We start from the raw sequence: 14,237 nt of genomic DNA on the forward strand, positions 1-14,237 counted from the left end.
CACCAGCTCAATCCCTGGTTTCTATCCCAGTTTAACTCTCTATCTCTCTTCCCTCCAGTATTCCCTCCAATCTCTCTCCTCAGTCATTCTCTCCCACGCCTCCTTCTGCCCCCTCACTCGCTCCTTGTTTATTTCTCACCCACATCCATCTCCCCGCCATTCTCTCCCCTCACTGGTTGTCGCCACCATCTCTCTCCCCTGTTTCTTGCCTCCGCCACTTCCCTCTCATCTCTCCTCAGTCTGTCTCGCTAACACTCCTACTGTCTCTCGATTCTCTCTCCCTCTCTTTCAATACCACCACTCAGCCTGTTCTCTCTTCTCTCTCTCTCTCCCCCCCCCCCACTCTCTCTATCTCTCCCTCCACCTCTCACTTTCCCACTGTACCTTCTCTCCTTCTCCCTCTTCCTCTATCTCTCTGTCTCTTTCTTGCCCTCCTTTGCTTCATCCAACTCCAAGTGCCAGTAAGTTCCGATGTCACCGTTGCACATTGAAAGGTGCTATCATGGAGTGAACATGGGCTGAGGATCCGGGTCGGTCTGTAAAGGTGGGGTGTGGTTTGTAGACAGAAAGTGGAGTAGAGAAGTGAGAGTGAGAGGAAGTTGGGGTGAGCAGAGTAAGAGAGGGAGGTGAGGAAGTGGGAGAGGTATTATTAAGATAAGAGTGGAGAGGAGGAAAGGCAGAGAGAGCAGATGGAGGAGAGAAGCAGAGAGGAATGTGTGCTGAGGATTGAGTGGAGGGTTAGGGGTAGGGAGAAAGGGACTGACAGATCTGGTGAGCGCACTATGGAGAGAGGAAGGAGCAAGATGTTGAGGGAGCTGCACACACTCAGTGTTGGGGGAGTTGCATTTCCTCTGTCCCACTCAGTAACTCTTCTAAGGATGTATTTGCATCAACAAAAGCAGGATTCAACACGCTGTGAGCGTGTGCTATTCTGAACTGAAATGAAAGCTCAACCCAGAAAGATGAAGAAATTATCACAATGGAACAGTGATTCCCTCTGGAGGCAGTTACGCGTCCTAAGATGGGTTTAGGAGCAAATAGCACTCGCCGGGGGTGGGGGGCATTCGAGATTCCTGGCGGGGCAATAAGCTGCCTCTAACTTGCGGTATCAGACCTGATCGACCGTTAGTAGAGCAGGTACTTCCAAAAAGGATGTGGCACTGGAATAAAGGAAGAAGCATCGCACTGCAGGCCTTGAGCATTCGTCGTCACAACGGGTCTGACACTTGGCGATCTCGTCCGACCGAACCAACCTAACAGACGTCGTTGGGGATTAGCAACGAGGGTGCTCGGCATTTCGCCTTGACTTGCGGCACTAGGGCTGGGAAACACTGCTATAGAAGAAAGATTTAGCCAATAGATCAGCATAATCGTCCATGGATGAGATCCCCACGATGTGAGCAAAGGAGGAAAGCGTCCAACGTCAGGCTCAAAGCTGGAAACCTCTTCCCAGAAACTGCGTGGTTCCTTGTGTCAATACAGGACCAGGCGGTTGACACAGAAATAGCAAAAATGCACATTAAAAGAGTCATAAACTCAAGACGAAGTGTTGTGCCTCTCACGGGGCTCTAAAGCAGAATATGCCGTTTGATTGCTTACACAGGCGCCATCAAGTGGCAAGCATCATTCACCAAAATCCTGCTTTAAGAGACGATCATGAAAGATACTATAGAGGACAATCAATACAAGCCTGATCTAGTTTTAGATTCGGAGTCAAACAATTGCATTGCTACCGATCCGTTATTAGAGATAGGGCGATACATGATCCCGGCCGGATATAATATCACAGGATAAACATGCAAATTAGATTTACTGAATAGATACAGGCATTCCGACACACACAGCACGCTGAAATCAATAAGTGAAAAAACCTGAAATATCCTATGGCGTTGATAGCAGTGTGATGTCATTCACTGGCTCTCGTTTTGGAAGGGATTCAATCGGCCATCGCAGATACACCAACAGCTTCGCACCCGGAAGCGACCGTTCACCTGCTCCGTGTCTGTGAAGAGACTCATTCAGTTAACCCATCTTGTGTTGTTCCAGTGAGTTCACAATAAATAGAGGCCACATTTCTGTCCGGAGTGAGCAAAGAGATTTACTCAGTCATCCCAGCTGCGGCAATACCAGCAACTTCACATCAGGGAGGAAGTTCAAATCAGTTCTGTGTTAAATGTTTAACCATCACGGTGACTGAAGGCAGCTGCAGGTTCATGAGGGACTGTTACTGTCAGATTCTACAGTTCTTTCAGCTGCTCATCGCAACCAGGACTGAACCCTGGTCACTGAGCATTGGAGGAGTCTGTTCTGCTGATGTTAGCCTTAAACTAGACGGGTGTTTAATATTACGCTCACTCTCTACTACACTCACAATGTACACTAGAGAGGCCACTCAATCCATCTGGTCCCAGTCCATGTTTCTGTTCCATATCAGTATTTTAAAGTGTACATCTGCCGTTTCTCTCTCATACTCTCTGTTGCAAATAGTCACTACTCCGTGGGAGAAGAGACTTCCCTTGAATTTCATAGAATCATAGAAATCTGCAGCAAATTACAGGCCCTTCAGCCCACAATGTTGTGCCGACCATGTACCCTACTCTAGAAACTGCCTAGAATTACCCTACCGCAGAGTCCTCTAATTTTCCAAGTTCCATGAACCTATCTAAGATTCTCTTAACAGACCCTATTGTATCTGCCTCTACCACTTCAAGCACCTTAAACCATTTTCATTCATTTCAAAGGACTGGGCGTCAGACAGCTGGGTTGTTGCAATGCATCTCTCAAGTCTGACAGCAGACTAGCGAGTGAATCTTCGATGGAGCAGAGTCAGAAACCAAAGAGTTGCCAGACTGAGTCAGGGCTTTGGGGCTCCAGAAAAAGATGGGGTCTGGAGGTTTTGAGCGGGAGGAGGGAAGAGGAATCAGACCAGCAGGATCTGGCTATGAATAAAAGATGAGAAACATTTGGAAACTGGTTAATTGAAAAACAAATTGGTTAATTTCTACAAAATATTGCAGATAATCAGCAGATCAGGCAGCAAATGTGGAGAGGAATAAATGGACAGCATTTTAGCCGAGCCCCTTCAGCATGCCGAGTCTGTGTACTCCTCTGCTTAGTTGCTGCCTGAACTACAGAGTTCCTTCAGCATTGTGTGTGTGTGCGTTCCTCTTTTTCCAGCAACTGCAGAAACATGCCCACTCTGGGTGATCAGAATGCTAATCTGTACGGGAGACAAAGTAGATGGGGGAGGTTTTAAATAGTAGTTTTACATCCGTATTTACTCAGGAGATGGACACAGAGTCTGCAGAAGTGAGGCAAAGCAGCATCAACTTCATGGACCCTGTACAGATTACAGAGGTGGAGGTGTTTGCTGTCTTAAGGTAAATTGGTGTGGATCAATCCCCAGGGCCTAATAAGTTGTTCCCTGGGACTCTGTGGAAGACAAGTGCAGAAATTGTCGGAGCCCAAGCACAGATATTTAAATCATCCTTAGTGACAGATGAGATACTGGAGGATTGGAGGACAGCCAATGTTGTTCTGCTGTTCAAGAAAGCCTCTAAAGTTAAACTAAGAAATTGTACATTGGTGAGCTTGTCATCAGTGGTGGGAAAGTTAATGGAACGTAAGTGCAGGAACTCGATATACAAGTTTTTGGATAGATGTGGACTGATTAAGGATAGATAGCATAGCTTTGTGCAGGGTAGGTCATGTCTAACCAACCTTATAGAGTCTCACGAGGAAGTTATCAGGAAAGTGGATGAAGGCAAGGCTGCTGATGTTGTCTACATGGACTTTAGCAAGCCACTTGGCAAAGTCTCACATTGGAGGTTGGTCAAGAAGTTTCAGACATTCAGCATTCAAGATGAGATAGTAAATTGGATGAGACACTGTCTTTGGGAGAAGCCAGAGTGTGGTAGCAGATGGTTGCCTATCTGAATGGAGGCCTGTGACTAGTGGTGTGCCATAGGGATCAGTGTGGGATGTGTTGTTGTTTGTCATCTATATCAGTAATCTGGATGATAGTGTGGTTAGCTGAATCAGCAAATATGTGGATCACACCAAGTCTGGGAGTTTAGCGGACTGTGAGCCGGCTATCGTGGCTTGCAGTGCGAACTGCACCAGCTGGAAAGATGGTTTGAGAAATGGAAAATGGAATTTAATGCAGACAAGTGTGAGGTGTTGCACTTTGGTAGGAGCCTACCAGTGTAGGTCTTATACAGTGACTGGTTTGGGCACTGAGGAGTCTTGTAGAGGAAAGGAATCGGGGAATACAAGTCTATATTTCACTGAAAGTGGTGTCACAATTCAAAAGGTATAGAGAGAAAGATTTTGGCCCATTGGCCTTCATAAACTCAAGTACTGTCAACAATAGACGGATGTTATGTTGGACGTTGTACAAGACATTGGTGAGGCCTGATTTGGAGTATTGTGCGCAGTTTTGATCACCAACCTACAGGAAAGATGTAAAAGAGGTTGAAAGAGTTCAGAGAAAATTCACAAGGATGTTGTCAGGTCTGGAGGACTTGGGTTAGAAGGAAACATTGAACTGGACTGGACTTTATTCCTTGGAAAGTAGAAGAGTGAGGGGATATCTGATGGAGGTATACCACAGTTTTGAGGGGACATAGTTGGGGTAAATGCAAGCTGGGTTTTTCCACTGAGATGGGGTGGGACCACATGACCAGAGGCCATGTTGTGGTTGCACGATTGCACCATGTTAGACGTCGGTATAGGTACCTGGATGGTAGGGGTATGGGAGTGGAAAGCGTAAATAGCTTGGCACCAACGAGATGGGCCAATGTGTCTGAATCTTTCTATGACTGTGACAAGAATCTTAAATAATACTAATATTCACACTAATTCCTTTTAACAGCTGTGCAGACCAACCATACATCTGAGTAGGAGATATTTACATGGCATTAAAACTGTGGCACTTTAAGTTAACAGTATATAAAAGAAAATCCCAGCTGCACGTCAACAAAGGGTATTTGTGTGAGAGTGCTTCAGTTCCTGTGGGGCCAGGCTCCCATGCAGCTCAGTGGGAACAGGGAATAACACCAATGGAGAGAGTCAAACTGAGCCAATTCACAGATTGGAGAAGGTAGAAATGTCCCATTCTTATAGAGACTGGAAGAGTATCAGAGAATTTGATGGTCATTCCAGACACCAACCATGTGCCCAGTTACAAGATGATTTCTCTCTGCAACTTGGGTTGAACCTCACTGTAACAGTGTGATGTCAGATCACACCTTGGTAACTAATGTGATCTCATCTGAAATGTCCTTCACACACTGATGGATTTTGTAAATCCTTTTACAGGTTAAAAATGACAAGGAATCTATGGGAATTCAAACAAAACACATCAGTTTTGCTGTCTCTGTCCAGATATTTAAGAAGTGGAGCAAGGGATTTCCTCAATCATCCTTCCTGCTCAGACTGTGGGGAGGGATTCACTTTATCATCTGACCGATTGGTACGCCCGTTATTTTACACAGGTAAAATTCACCTGTTCAGTCTGGGAATGGAATCACTCGTTCATATCAACTAAAGGTACATCAGCAAGTTCACACCCCGCGGGACAAGGCTATTCACCTGTTCTGTGTGTGAGAAGGGATTCAGACGATCTTTCCAGCTATGGGCACACCAATCAGTTCACATTGAGCAGAGGCTGGCCATCTGCTGAAATTGTGGGGAAGGATTCACTAGGCCATATCTGACCGAATGGCACACCAGCGAGTTCACACCGGGGAGCGGCCGTTCACCTGCTCAGACTGTGGGAAGGGATTCAAATGCTCATCTAAACTGAAGGTACATCAGCGAGTTCACAATGAAGAGAGGCCGTTCACCTGCTCAGACTGTGGGAAGGGATTCACTCAGTCATCCTCCCTATTGGCACACCAGTCAGTTCACACTGGGGAGTGGCTGTTCACCTGCTCAGTGGTGCGCGAAAGGATTCACTCGATCATCCTCCCTATTGGCACACCAGTCAGTTCACACTGGAGTATGGCCATTCATTTGCTCAGACTGTGGGAAGGGATTCACTCGGTCATGTGATCTGCTGGCACACCAGCGAGTTCATACTGAGGAGAGGCCGTTCACCTGCTGTGAATGTGGGAGGGGATTCGCTCGGTCATCTGATCTACTGATACACCAGCGAGTTCACACTGGGGTGAGGCCATTCACCTGCTGTGAATGTGGGAAAGGATTTGCTCAGTCATCTGATCTGCTGGCACACCAGTCAGTTCACACTGGGGAGCGACCATTCACCTGCTCAGACTGTGGGAAGGGATTCCATCGATCATCCGACCTTCATAGACACCAGCGATTTCACACTGGGGAGAAGTCGTTCACCTGCTCAGACTGTGGGAAAGGATTCACTTTATTATTTCACCTACGGAGACACCAGTCAGTTCATGCAAGGGAGAGGCTGTTCACCTGCTCAGTCTGTGGGAAGACTTTCACTCAGTCATCCACCCTACAGAGTCACCAACGAGTTCACACTGGGGAGAGGCTGTTCACCTGCTCAGACTGTGGGAAGGGATTCACTCGGTCATCTCATCTACTGAGACACCAGTCAGTTCACACTGGGGAGAGACCATTCACGTGCTGTGAGTTTGGGAAGTGATTCATTCAGTCAGCTTATTTACTCAGACAGCAGCAAGTTCACACTGGGTAGAGGCCAATCAGGCTTTGGGAAAAGATTCTCTCAGCAATCTCCACCAAATGTGCATCATTGAGTTCACACTGTGGAGAGGCCGTTCGCCAGCTGCGAATGTGGGAATGGATTCACTCAGTAATCTAACATTGTGACACACTACCGGGTTCACACTAGGGAGAAAGTTTCAATAAGCTGCATGCTGGATATTTGTCCATCACCGTTGCTGAATGCAATTGCGAGAGTGACTGTCGGTGCTGAACTCTGCAATTATTGCTGCTGCTCACCACACCCAGTTCTGCACCCTGGTCACTGGACTTGGGGGGAGTTTCTTCTGCTGCACATTCACCTTTAATGGGACTGGAGCTTAATCTTCTGCATCTGAGACAAATAAATCAGCTCTATTTTAAACTTGGTTTCCGGTACTTAGTGAATTTATAACACACCTTGTGTACAGTAGAGAGTCAACTCAGGCCGGCTGGACCCTGCCAGTGATTCTGCTCCAGGGGCAGTCCTTTTAAATCCTCCCCTATTGTTCATCTCTCCCTCTCCCTGTGGTGATGGATTCCAAACAGTCACCACCCTGTGGCTGAAGAGGTTTCCTTTGCATTTTCTGCAGACTGAAGAAGTTAAGCTGACTGCAGTTCTGCCTGACATGTTCTTCACCCCTCAAATCTCTGCGCTGATAGAGAATGACATTGGTAGTTAACCTCCTTATTCAGGGCTTTTCCCTGCTTCTACAGGGTTGTTATAAAACACCCACTCTCCTCTAAAGACTGAAATCAGAATGGAAACATTAATTGGATGTTCAACTGAGCAAGGTCAGAAACCGGAGGCGGGTCCGCACAGGGCAGATTTTGGTGTACTGGAGGATGGTCGGGGTAAGAACGTATGATGAGGAGAAGGGAATCAGCAGCGGGACGTGGCTACAAATGACAGAGTGGAAACATTTCGATGCTGATTGACAGAGAAAATCTTTTGTTTGTCTGACTGATGGCACAAGCAACACCTGTGGTGAGGTGCTCTACTGGTCGAAGAACATGTGTGTGTTGGGAATGGTTTTATGCTATTGAAGAAGTTGTTCCTGCTTGTTTATCTTGTAATGTTATATCCGGATGTTTATTATGGATTGTCCTATGTGAAATAATGTATTGATTATCATATAATTTGTAAGATTTTGGCTCTAAAACTGCATCAGGCTGGAATTCATGATGCCTTTCTGAAGTGATGGAGGGCATTCATGAGTTGGTATTTTAAAGCAAGATTTTGGTGAATGATATTTGCCACTTGTTTGTTGCTTTGTAAGTAATCAGATTGAGTTAAACTGCTGCAGGATCCTGGAATGTGTTGGATTGTGTCTGGTTTCTCTTGGCATTTTCTGTACTTATTGCCTTGTTTGTTGTATTAAATGTATTTTTGATTTTTTTTCTTACTTTTGTTAACTACTTTGTCCTGTTTTTCTGCAAGGGACCCCTCTGTTTCTGGGAAGAGGTCTCCAACTCTCAGTCAGGTGCTCGATGCTTCCTTGTCAACATCTCATCTGCTCAGATCGTTGAGATGTCTCCCATGGAGGGTCATTCTCATTCCAGTGGTTGATGTTTCCTTCCATAGTGATAATTAATTTTTCTGAGTGGGCCTCACATTGAAGTTTCCTGGTCTGTGTTACTTATCACAATTGCATATACACACATGGAGTACTGAATCCTGTTCATTTTTGATGAAAATATATACTTAGTTTTATCTGACTCTTGTGTGATTTTTTTTTCAATGTGTGTTATTTCTCTTCCTCCTTCTGTCCAAGGTAGTGTTAGTCTAGTGGTTATAAAAAAGCCAATAGACTTTTCTGAAATTCTTATTTATCTTCGTAAATTTTACTGATGAAATGGGACAAATATATTTTTATAAAAAAAAGTTAATGTCGGTATTGATGAAAGTTCGTATTGCCTCTGTTGTATTTGTTAAGTATTGAGCTCTGTTTTGCATTTTTTTAAAGCCTTGAACTAAATTTTTGTCAAAGGGTTTTTCTATTTCCACTACTTTCTATTCTTGTTGATTTTCCACATACGTGGGAATCAAGAGCCCCGGATGAATGGTCTTGGCCCAAAATGTTGATTCCCATCCATAGATGATGCTTGACATGCTGAGCTCCTGCAGCACTTTGTGTAATGTTCTCTAGATTTCTAACATCTGTAGGTCCTCTTTTTGACTGCTTCTTTCAACGGATGCTGCTCGACCTGCTGAGTTCAATCCAGCTTGTTTGTACGTCTTGATTTGACCACAGCATCTGCAGTGTACTTTGTGTTTGCAGGTCCTCTTGTTTCCCAGATCCCTACCTGTTTACTGTAAGAACAAGCTAAGAACAAGCTGGTAGTGGGGTTGTGTGGCTTTGTTGGTAAAAATATTAAATAGAATCATTAGAAAGAGGCGGCATAGGGTTGGAAAGTGCAGAATCTGTGGGTAGAATTAAAGAACTGCAAATGTAAAAAAAGACCCTCATGGGAATTGTATAGAGACCTCCAAACAGTAGTAAGTATGTGGTCCACAAGTTACACTGGGAGATGGAAAATGCGTACCAAAAGGGCAATGTTACACTAGTCATGGGGGATTGTCATCCAGGGTGATTAGGAAAATTAGGATGGTGTTGGTCTCAGAGGAGGAATTCCTTGAATCCCTACATATGTATGTTGTGCTTTTTTAGAGCAGTTCGTGCTTGAGCCCAGATGGGGATCAGCTATTCTGGATTGGGTGTTGTAATGAACCTGAATTAATTAGGTCACTGAAGTTGAAAGAGCTCTTAAAGACAAGTGATCTTAATATGATCAAATTCACCCTGACATTAGAGAAGGAGAAGCTAAAGTCAGATGTGGAATAAAGAGAATTAGAGAGGCATAAAAGAAAAAATTGGTCAAAACTGATTTGTAAAGAACTTGGGTACGGATGAAAACCGAGCAGCAGTGGCTGAAATTTCTGGAAGCAATTCGGAAGGCAGGGGATTTACACATCACAAAGAGGAAGTAGAATTGTAAAGGTAAGGTGACAAAATCGTGGCAGATAAGAGAAACCAGAGACTGCATAAAAAACAACGAAAAGGCATAGAGCAAAAATTACTAGGAAGTTAGTGGATTGGGAAGCTTTTAAAAACCAACACAATGCAACTAAAATAATTAAGAAGGAAAAGATGGAATACATAGGTGAGCTAGCCAGTAATAAAGAGGATACCAAATTTTTCTTCAAGTACATATAGTGTAAAAGAGAGGCGAAAGTGGATATCAAACCACTAAAAAATGATGCTGGAGAGGTAGTAATGTGGTGGGAGTGCAAGGTGATGGCAGGTGAACCGAATAAGTCTTGTACATCACTCTTATCTGTCGAAGATGCTGACAGGAATATGGAAGTCCCAGATGTCAGTAGTCAGAATGTGTAAAATCACGTTACTCGGGATAAGGTTGTTGGGAAGCAAATGGTCTGAAGGTAAATAGGTCACCTGGACCAGATGATGTACACCCCAGAGACCTGAACGAGGCAGCTGAAGTGATGTGGAGGCATTAGCAATGATCTTTCGAGAATCGTGAAGGAAATTCTATCCTAAGGAGTTTTATCCTTCACTACTCCCCCCTCCCAGTTTCACCTATCACTTACCGCTTCTTCCACCCCTTTCACCCCCACATTTCTTCCTCTGACGTCTCATCTTTATTTTTCCCCTGTCCTGATGAAGGGTCTTGGTCCGAAACGTCGACTGTTTACTATTTCCCTTATATGCTGCCTGGTCTCCTGGTTTCCTCCAGTGTTTTGTGAATGTGTTGCTTGGATTTCCAACATCGACAGATTTTCTGCTGTATTTGATCAAAGCAAAAGTGGGGTCATATAATATAGGAAGAAAACAGTGGGGAAGTGAGAGGATTGGAAAGCTTTTACATAAACAACAGGAGACAACTAATAAAACACACAGGAGAGACAAGATTAAAAATTAAGGTAAGTTAGACAAAAATATCGTATAAAAAGTTGTTTCAGATAGAGAAAGAGTGAAAGCGAGGCAAGAGTGTTACTCGGTGGATGAACCCAAGTGCAGAACACGGATGCGGAGGCAGAGTCGGGAGTCGTTATTAATGGAGTCGGTATCCAAGAGCGATGCTACACCTAGAACTGGTAGTCCTAAGAACCATGAAGCGAGGTTACTCACACCGGAGTTGACCAACGTACTGGCAGCTCCTTGTTGTGCTCACAGGGCTTTTAGACTGCATTTGCTGCTGGAAAGCAGGTGTTTTGTAGTTAGTGGAACCTGGGAATGATTGGGAACTAAACGAGGTGACTGAGGCCCAATTCCTGAGGAAAATAGCCAGGTGGGCGATTGCCCGAAGGGACCATGACATCTCCCCTCCCTCAACGGGAGCTGCCAGGCGATGCTCCAGGCCGGTCTGGATGTTCCCGATGAAAATCTTGGATGAGGGATGGGTCTAGGATGAAGAACGCTCTTCTGGACCACACCCTTCCCAGTCTACCAGGTATTGGAGACCCCTGCCCCCTACGGCGCACATCCAGTTGTCTTCGGACAGTGTATGCCGGATGGTCATCGATGATACGGCAGGTGGGGGAGTCTCAGCCGGGGGACACAAGGGGCAGTCGGAAACTCCGTTTAACTGGGAAACATGAAAAGTTGGGTGGATGCGCATGGATCTTGGTAATTTTGGGCGAACCGCTGCGGGATTGATAACACTTTCGACCTTGAATGGTCACAGGAAGCAAGGGGCAAGTTTCCTATGCTCGTTCTTCAGCAGGATGTCCTGGATGAAAGCCACACCATCTGCCCTCGTTGGTTCTCGGACACCGAAGTCCAGTTTCGGTCGGCTGTCTTCTTATTACGTCTTGCTGATCTGAGTAGGGCCGTGCGTGTCTCCTCCCACACCTTAAAGGACCTGAACCGATGGTACCGCAATATCCTCTACCTGCGCGGGGGACAGCGTGGGTTGGTACCCCAGGGAACACTGAAATGGGGATCTTCCAATGGCTGAGCTTACTACAGAATTGTGGGAGTACTCAACCCACGGGAGGTGGTCGCTTCCAGTCGACGGGTTGTTTGCTATTACAACGTCGTGTCCAATGGCTGAGCTTACTACAGAGTTGTGGGCGTACTCAACCCACGGGAGGTGGTCTACGGGTTGTTTGCCATTACACAACGTCGTGTCCAATGGCTGAGCTTACTAGAGAGTTGTGGGTGTACTCAACCCACGGGAGGTGGTCGCTTCAAGTCGACGGGTTGTTTGCCATTACACAACGTCGTGTCTCCTCCAGGTCTTGGTTGACCCGTTCCATCTGCCTGTTGGTCTGGGAGTGGAAGCTGGATGACAGGCTGACCGTTGTACCCAAGGCTTGACAGAAAGCCTTCCATACCAGTGAGATGAACTGAGGACCTCGATCGGAGACGATGTCTGCGGGGATTCCGTGGAGGCGGAAGACGTGGCGGATGAGAAGATCTGCGGTTTCTTAGGAGGAAGGGAGTTTAGGGAGGGCTACCAAGTGCCTTGGAGAATCGGTCTACCACGGTGAGTATGGTGGTGTTCTCATGTGAAGATGGTAGACCGGTGACCAAGTCTAGGGTGATGTGTGACCAGGGATGACCAGGGACAGGTAGAGGACGAAGTAAACCCGCAGGTGGCCGATGAGAGGCTTTTCGCCGAGCAGAGAAGGAACATGCCGAGACATAGGAGCATGTTTTTTTCAGGAGCGCTGGGGTCCGGTCACTTCTGGGGTGGCAGGTGAACTGAGACGTGTGCCCCCGTTGAAGAACCTGAGGCCTGACTGACACAAACAGGTGATCGCCGGGTCCATTGCCGGGGTCGGGGTCATCCGATTGGGTTTCTTTTACTTTCGACTTGATCTCCCAAGTGAGGGTGGCAACCACGCAGGATGGTGGGAGGACAGTCCCTGGGCTGGAAGTGTCCTCCTTGGAGTTGTATTGGCAGGAGAGCGCGTCCGGCTTCCCGTTCTTGGACCCTGGACAGTATGTGAGGGAAAACTTGAACTGTCGGAAAAATAATGCCCAACAGGCCTGCCGGGAGTTCAAATGTTTGGCGGTCTGAATATACCCCAGGTTTTTATGATCAGTCCATACCACAAACGTTTGTTCTGCCCCTTCCAGCCAGTGCCTCCATTCTTCCAGGACTAGTTTGACTGCCAGGAGTTCCGATTCCCCACATCGTCATTCCGCTCGGTGGGGGACAGTTGGCGAGAATCGAAGGTGCAGGGGTCCCAGGTCATGGTACTCTGTGGGAACTCGGGACAAATCGAGGGGTTCCGGAACAGGCGGGGTCGCGGTAGCTCCCCTGAGAGATGGGGCTGACCGCAGACAGTTGGCGTGAGAAGCCTGGCTCCATTTGGCTATCCTCCCGTAGATCAGTCGATGTGAGATTTGTGTCAGCCATGGATACCCTAGAACTACCGGAGCTTGAAGTGAACGAATGAGACTGAATAGTACCTCCTCCCGATGGTTACCGGTTAGGATCAAGGTCAGGGGAGGTGTACGGTGGGTCACCCGAGCCAGCAGCCTTCCATCCAAGGCCCGGGCCTTCAGGGGTGTAGTTAGCATCTCGCGAGGTATTCCAGCCTGGGAGGCTAAGTCCTCATCGAGCAGGTTGCCCTCGGCACCGGAATCCACCAGAGCGGGTAGGGACAGAGACTGTCGTTGGTAATTCACAGTAGCTGGGATCTGCATCCGAATCTAAGGGGGCTGAAGTGAGTGTCGTCAAACTCACCAGAACAGTAGGAGCGGGAGCTCTGTGAGGAACGGAAGTGGGAGAGAGGTTAGGGTTGGTTGAAGAAGGTAAGGTGGAACGTGGGATGGCCCGAGGAACGGAGCAACGGGTCTCCTCTCTCAGACGTTCTCGAAGTCGATGATCTAACCGAATGACTAGCGGGATCAGAGAGTTCAGACAGTCCGTGTCGTCCCTCGCGGCAAACTCATCCTTTATCTGGTCCGAGAGGCCCTGTCGGGAACCTCGCGTAGGGCCTTGTCATTCCACCCAGTCTGCGGCCAAGGTCCGGAACTCAATGGAATACCTGGCCACATTTCGCGAAGCCTCATGAAGAGGTAAGCAGCCGAAGAATCAGAAACGGAGACCCGGTCCGCTTGTTCACTGACCTCCTGCACATTCCTGGTTAGTGTCCAAAGGTTTTCCCTGATCTCCTGAAGTAGTTGGTCGTGGGCGCCCAATAGGTAGCCCTGGCTGGCCAGGGTCTGTTGTACGGGATCCGTGTCCGCTGGGTTCATCGTGGTCAGTTCGTTCTGTTGCAAGGACGTGGCTCTGGAACGAACCCAAACGCTGAACACGGGCGCGGAGGCCATGTCGGGAGGCGTTACGGTCGTAGCGAGCGCGGAATTGGTGCCAGGGGTGTCTTTACCCGGAGTCTTGGTTTTAGTACAGAATTCAGGAACGATGCTAGACTTAGAACTGACAGTCCTAAGAACCATGGAACGAGGTTACTCGTACACGAGTCGACCAATAAACTGGCAGCTCCTTGTGGTCACAGGATTTTTATACTGCAGTTACTGATAGACAACAGGTGTTTGTAGTTAGTGGAACCTGGG

At 47.2% G+C, this 14,237-nt stretch overlaps 1 protein-coding gene across 1 annotated transcript; it reads left to right on the forward strand.

The window, feature by feature from the left end:
- The first annotated feature begins 4,714 nt into the window (after positions 1 to 4,714).
- LOC140724092 (uncharacterized) lies at positions 4,715 to 6,625 on the forward strand. Its single transcript, XM_073038578.1, has 2 exons — positions 4,715 to 4,744; positions 5,939 to 6,625. The coding sequence occupies exons 1-2, from the start codon at positions 4,715 to 4,717 to the stop codon at positions 6,623 to 6,625; spliced, it is 717 nt and encodes a 238-aa protein (XP_072894679.1).
- Positions 6,626 to 14,237: the final 7,612 nt, after the last annotated feature.

Source organism: Hemitrygon akajei, unplaced genomic scaffold (assembly GCF_048418815.1).
Source record: "Hemitrygon akajei unplaced genomic scaffold, sHemAka1.3 Scf000160, whole genome shotgun sequence".
Classification (NCBI taxonomy): domain Eukaryota; kingdom Metazoa; phylum Chordata; class Chondrichthyes; order Myliobatiformes; family Dasyatidae; genus Hemitrygon; species Hemitrygon akajei.

What these genes read in the sequence shown, in the direction of transcription:
- LOC140724092 (XM_073038578.1), top strand. Translation starts at nt 4,715, where the DNA reads ATGTTAGACGTCGGTATAGGTACCTGGATG. An exon ending in TCGGTATAGGTACCTGGATG is followed by an intron (nt 4,745 to 5,938) that starts GTAGGGGTATGG and finishes TCACCTGCTCAG; the next exon opens with TGGTGCGCGAAAGGATTCAC.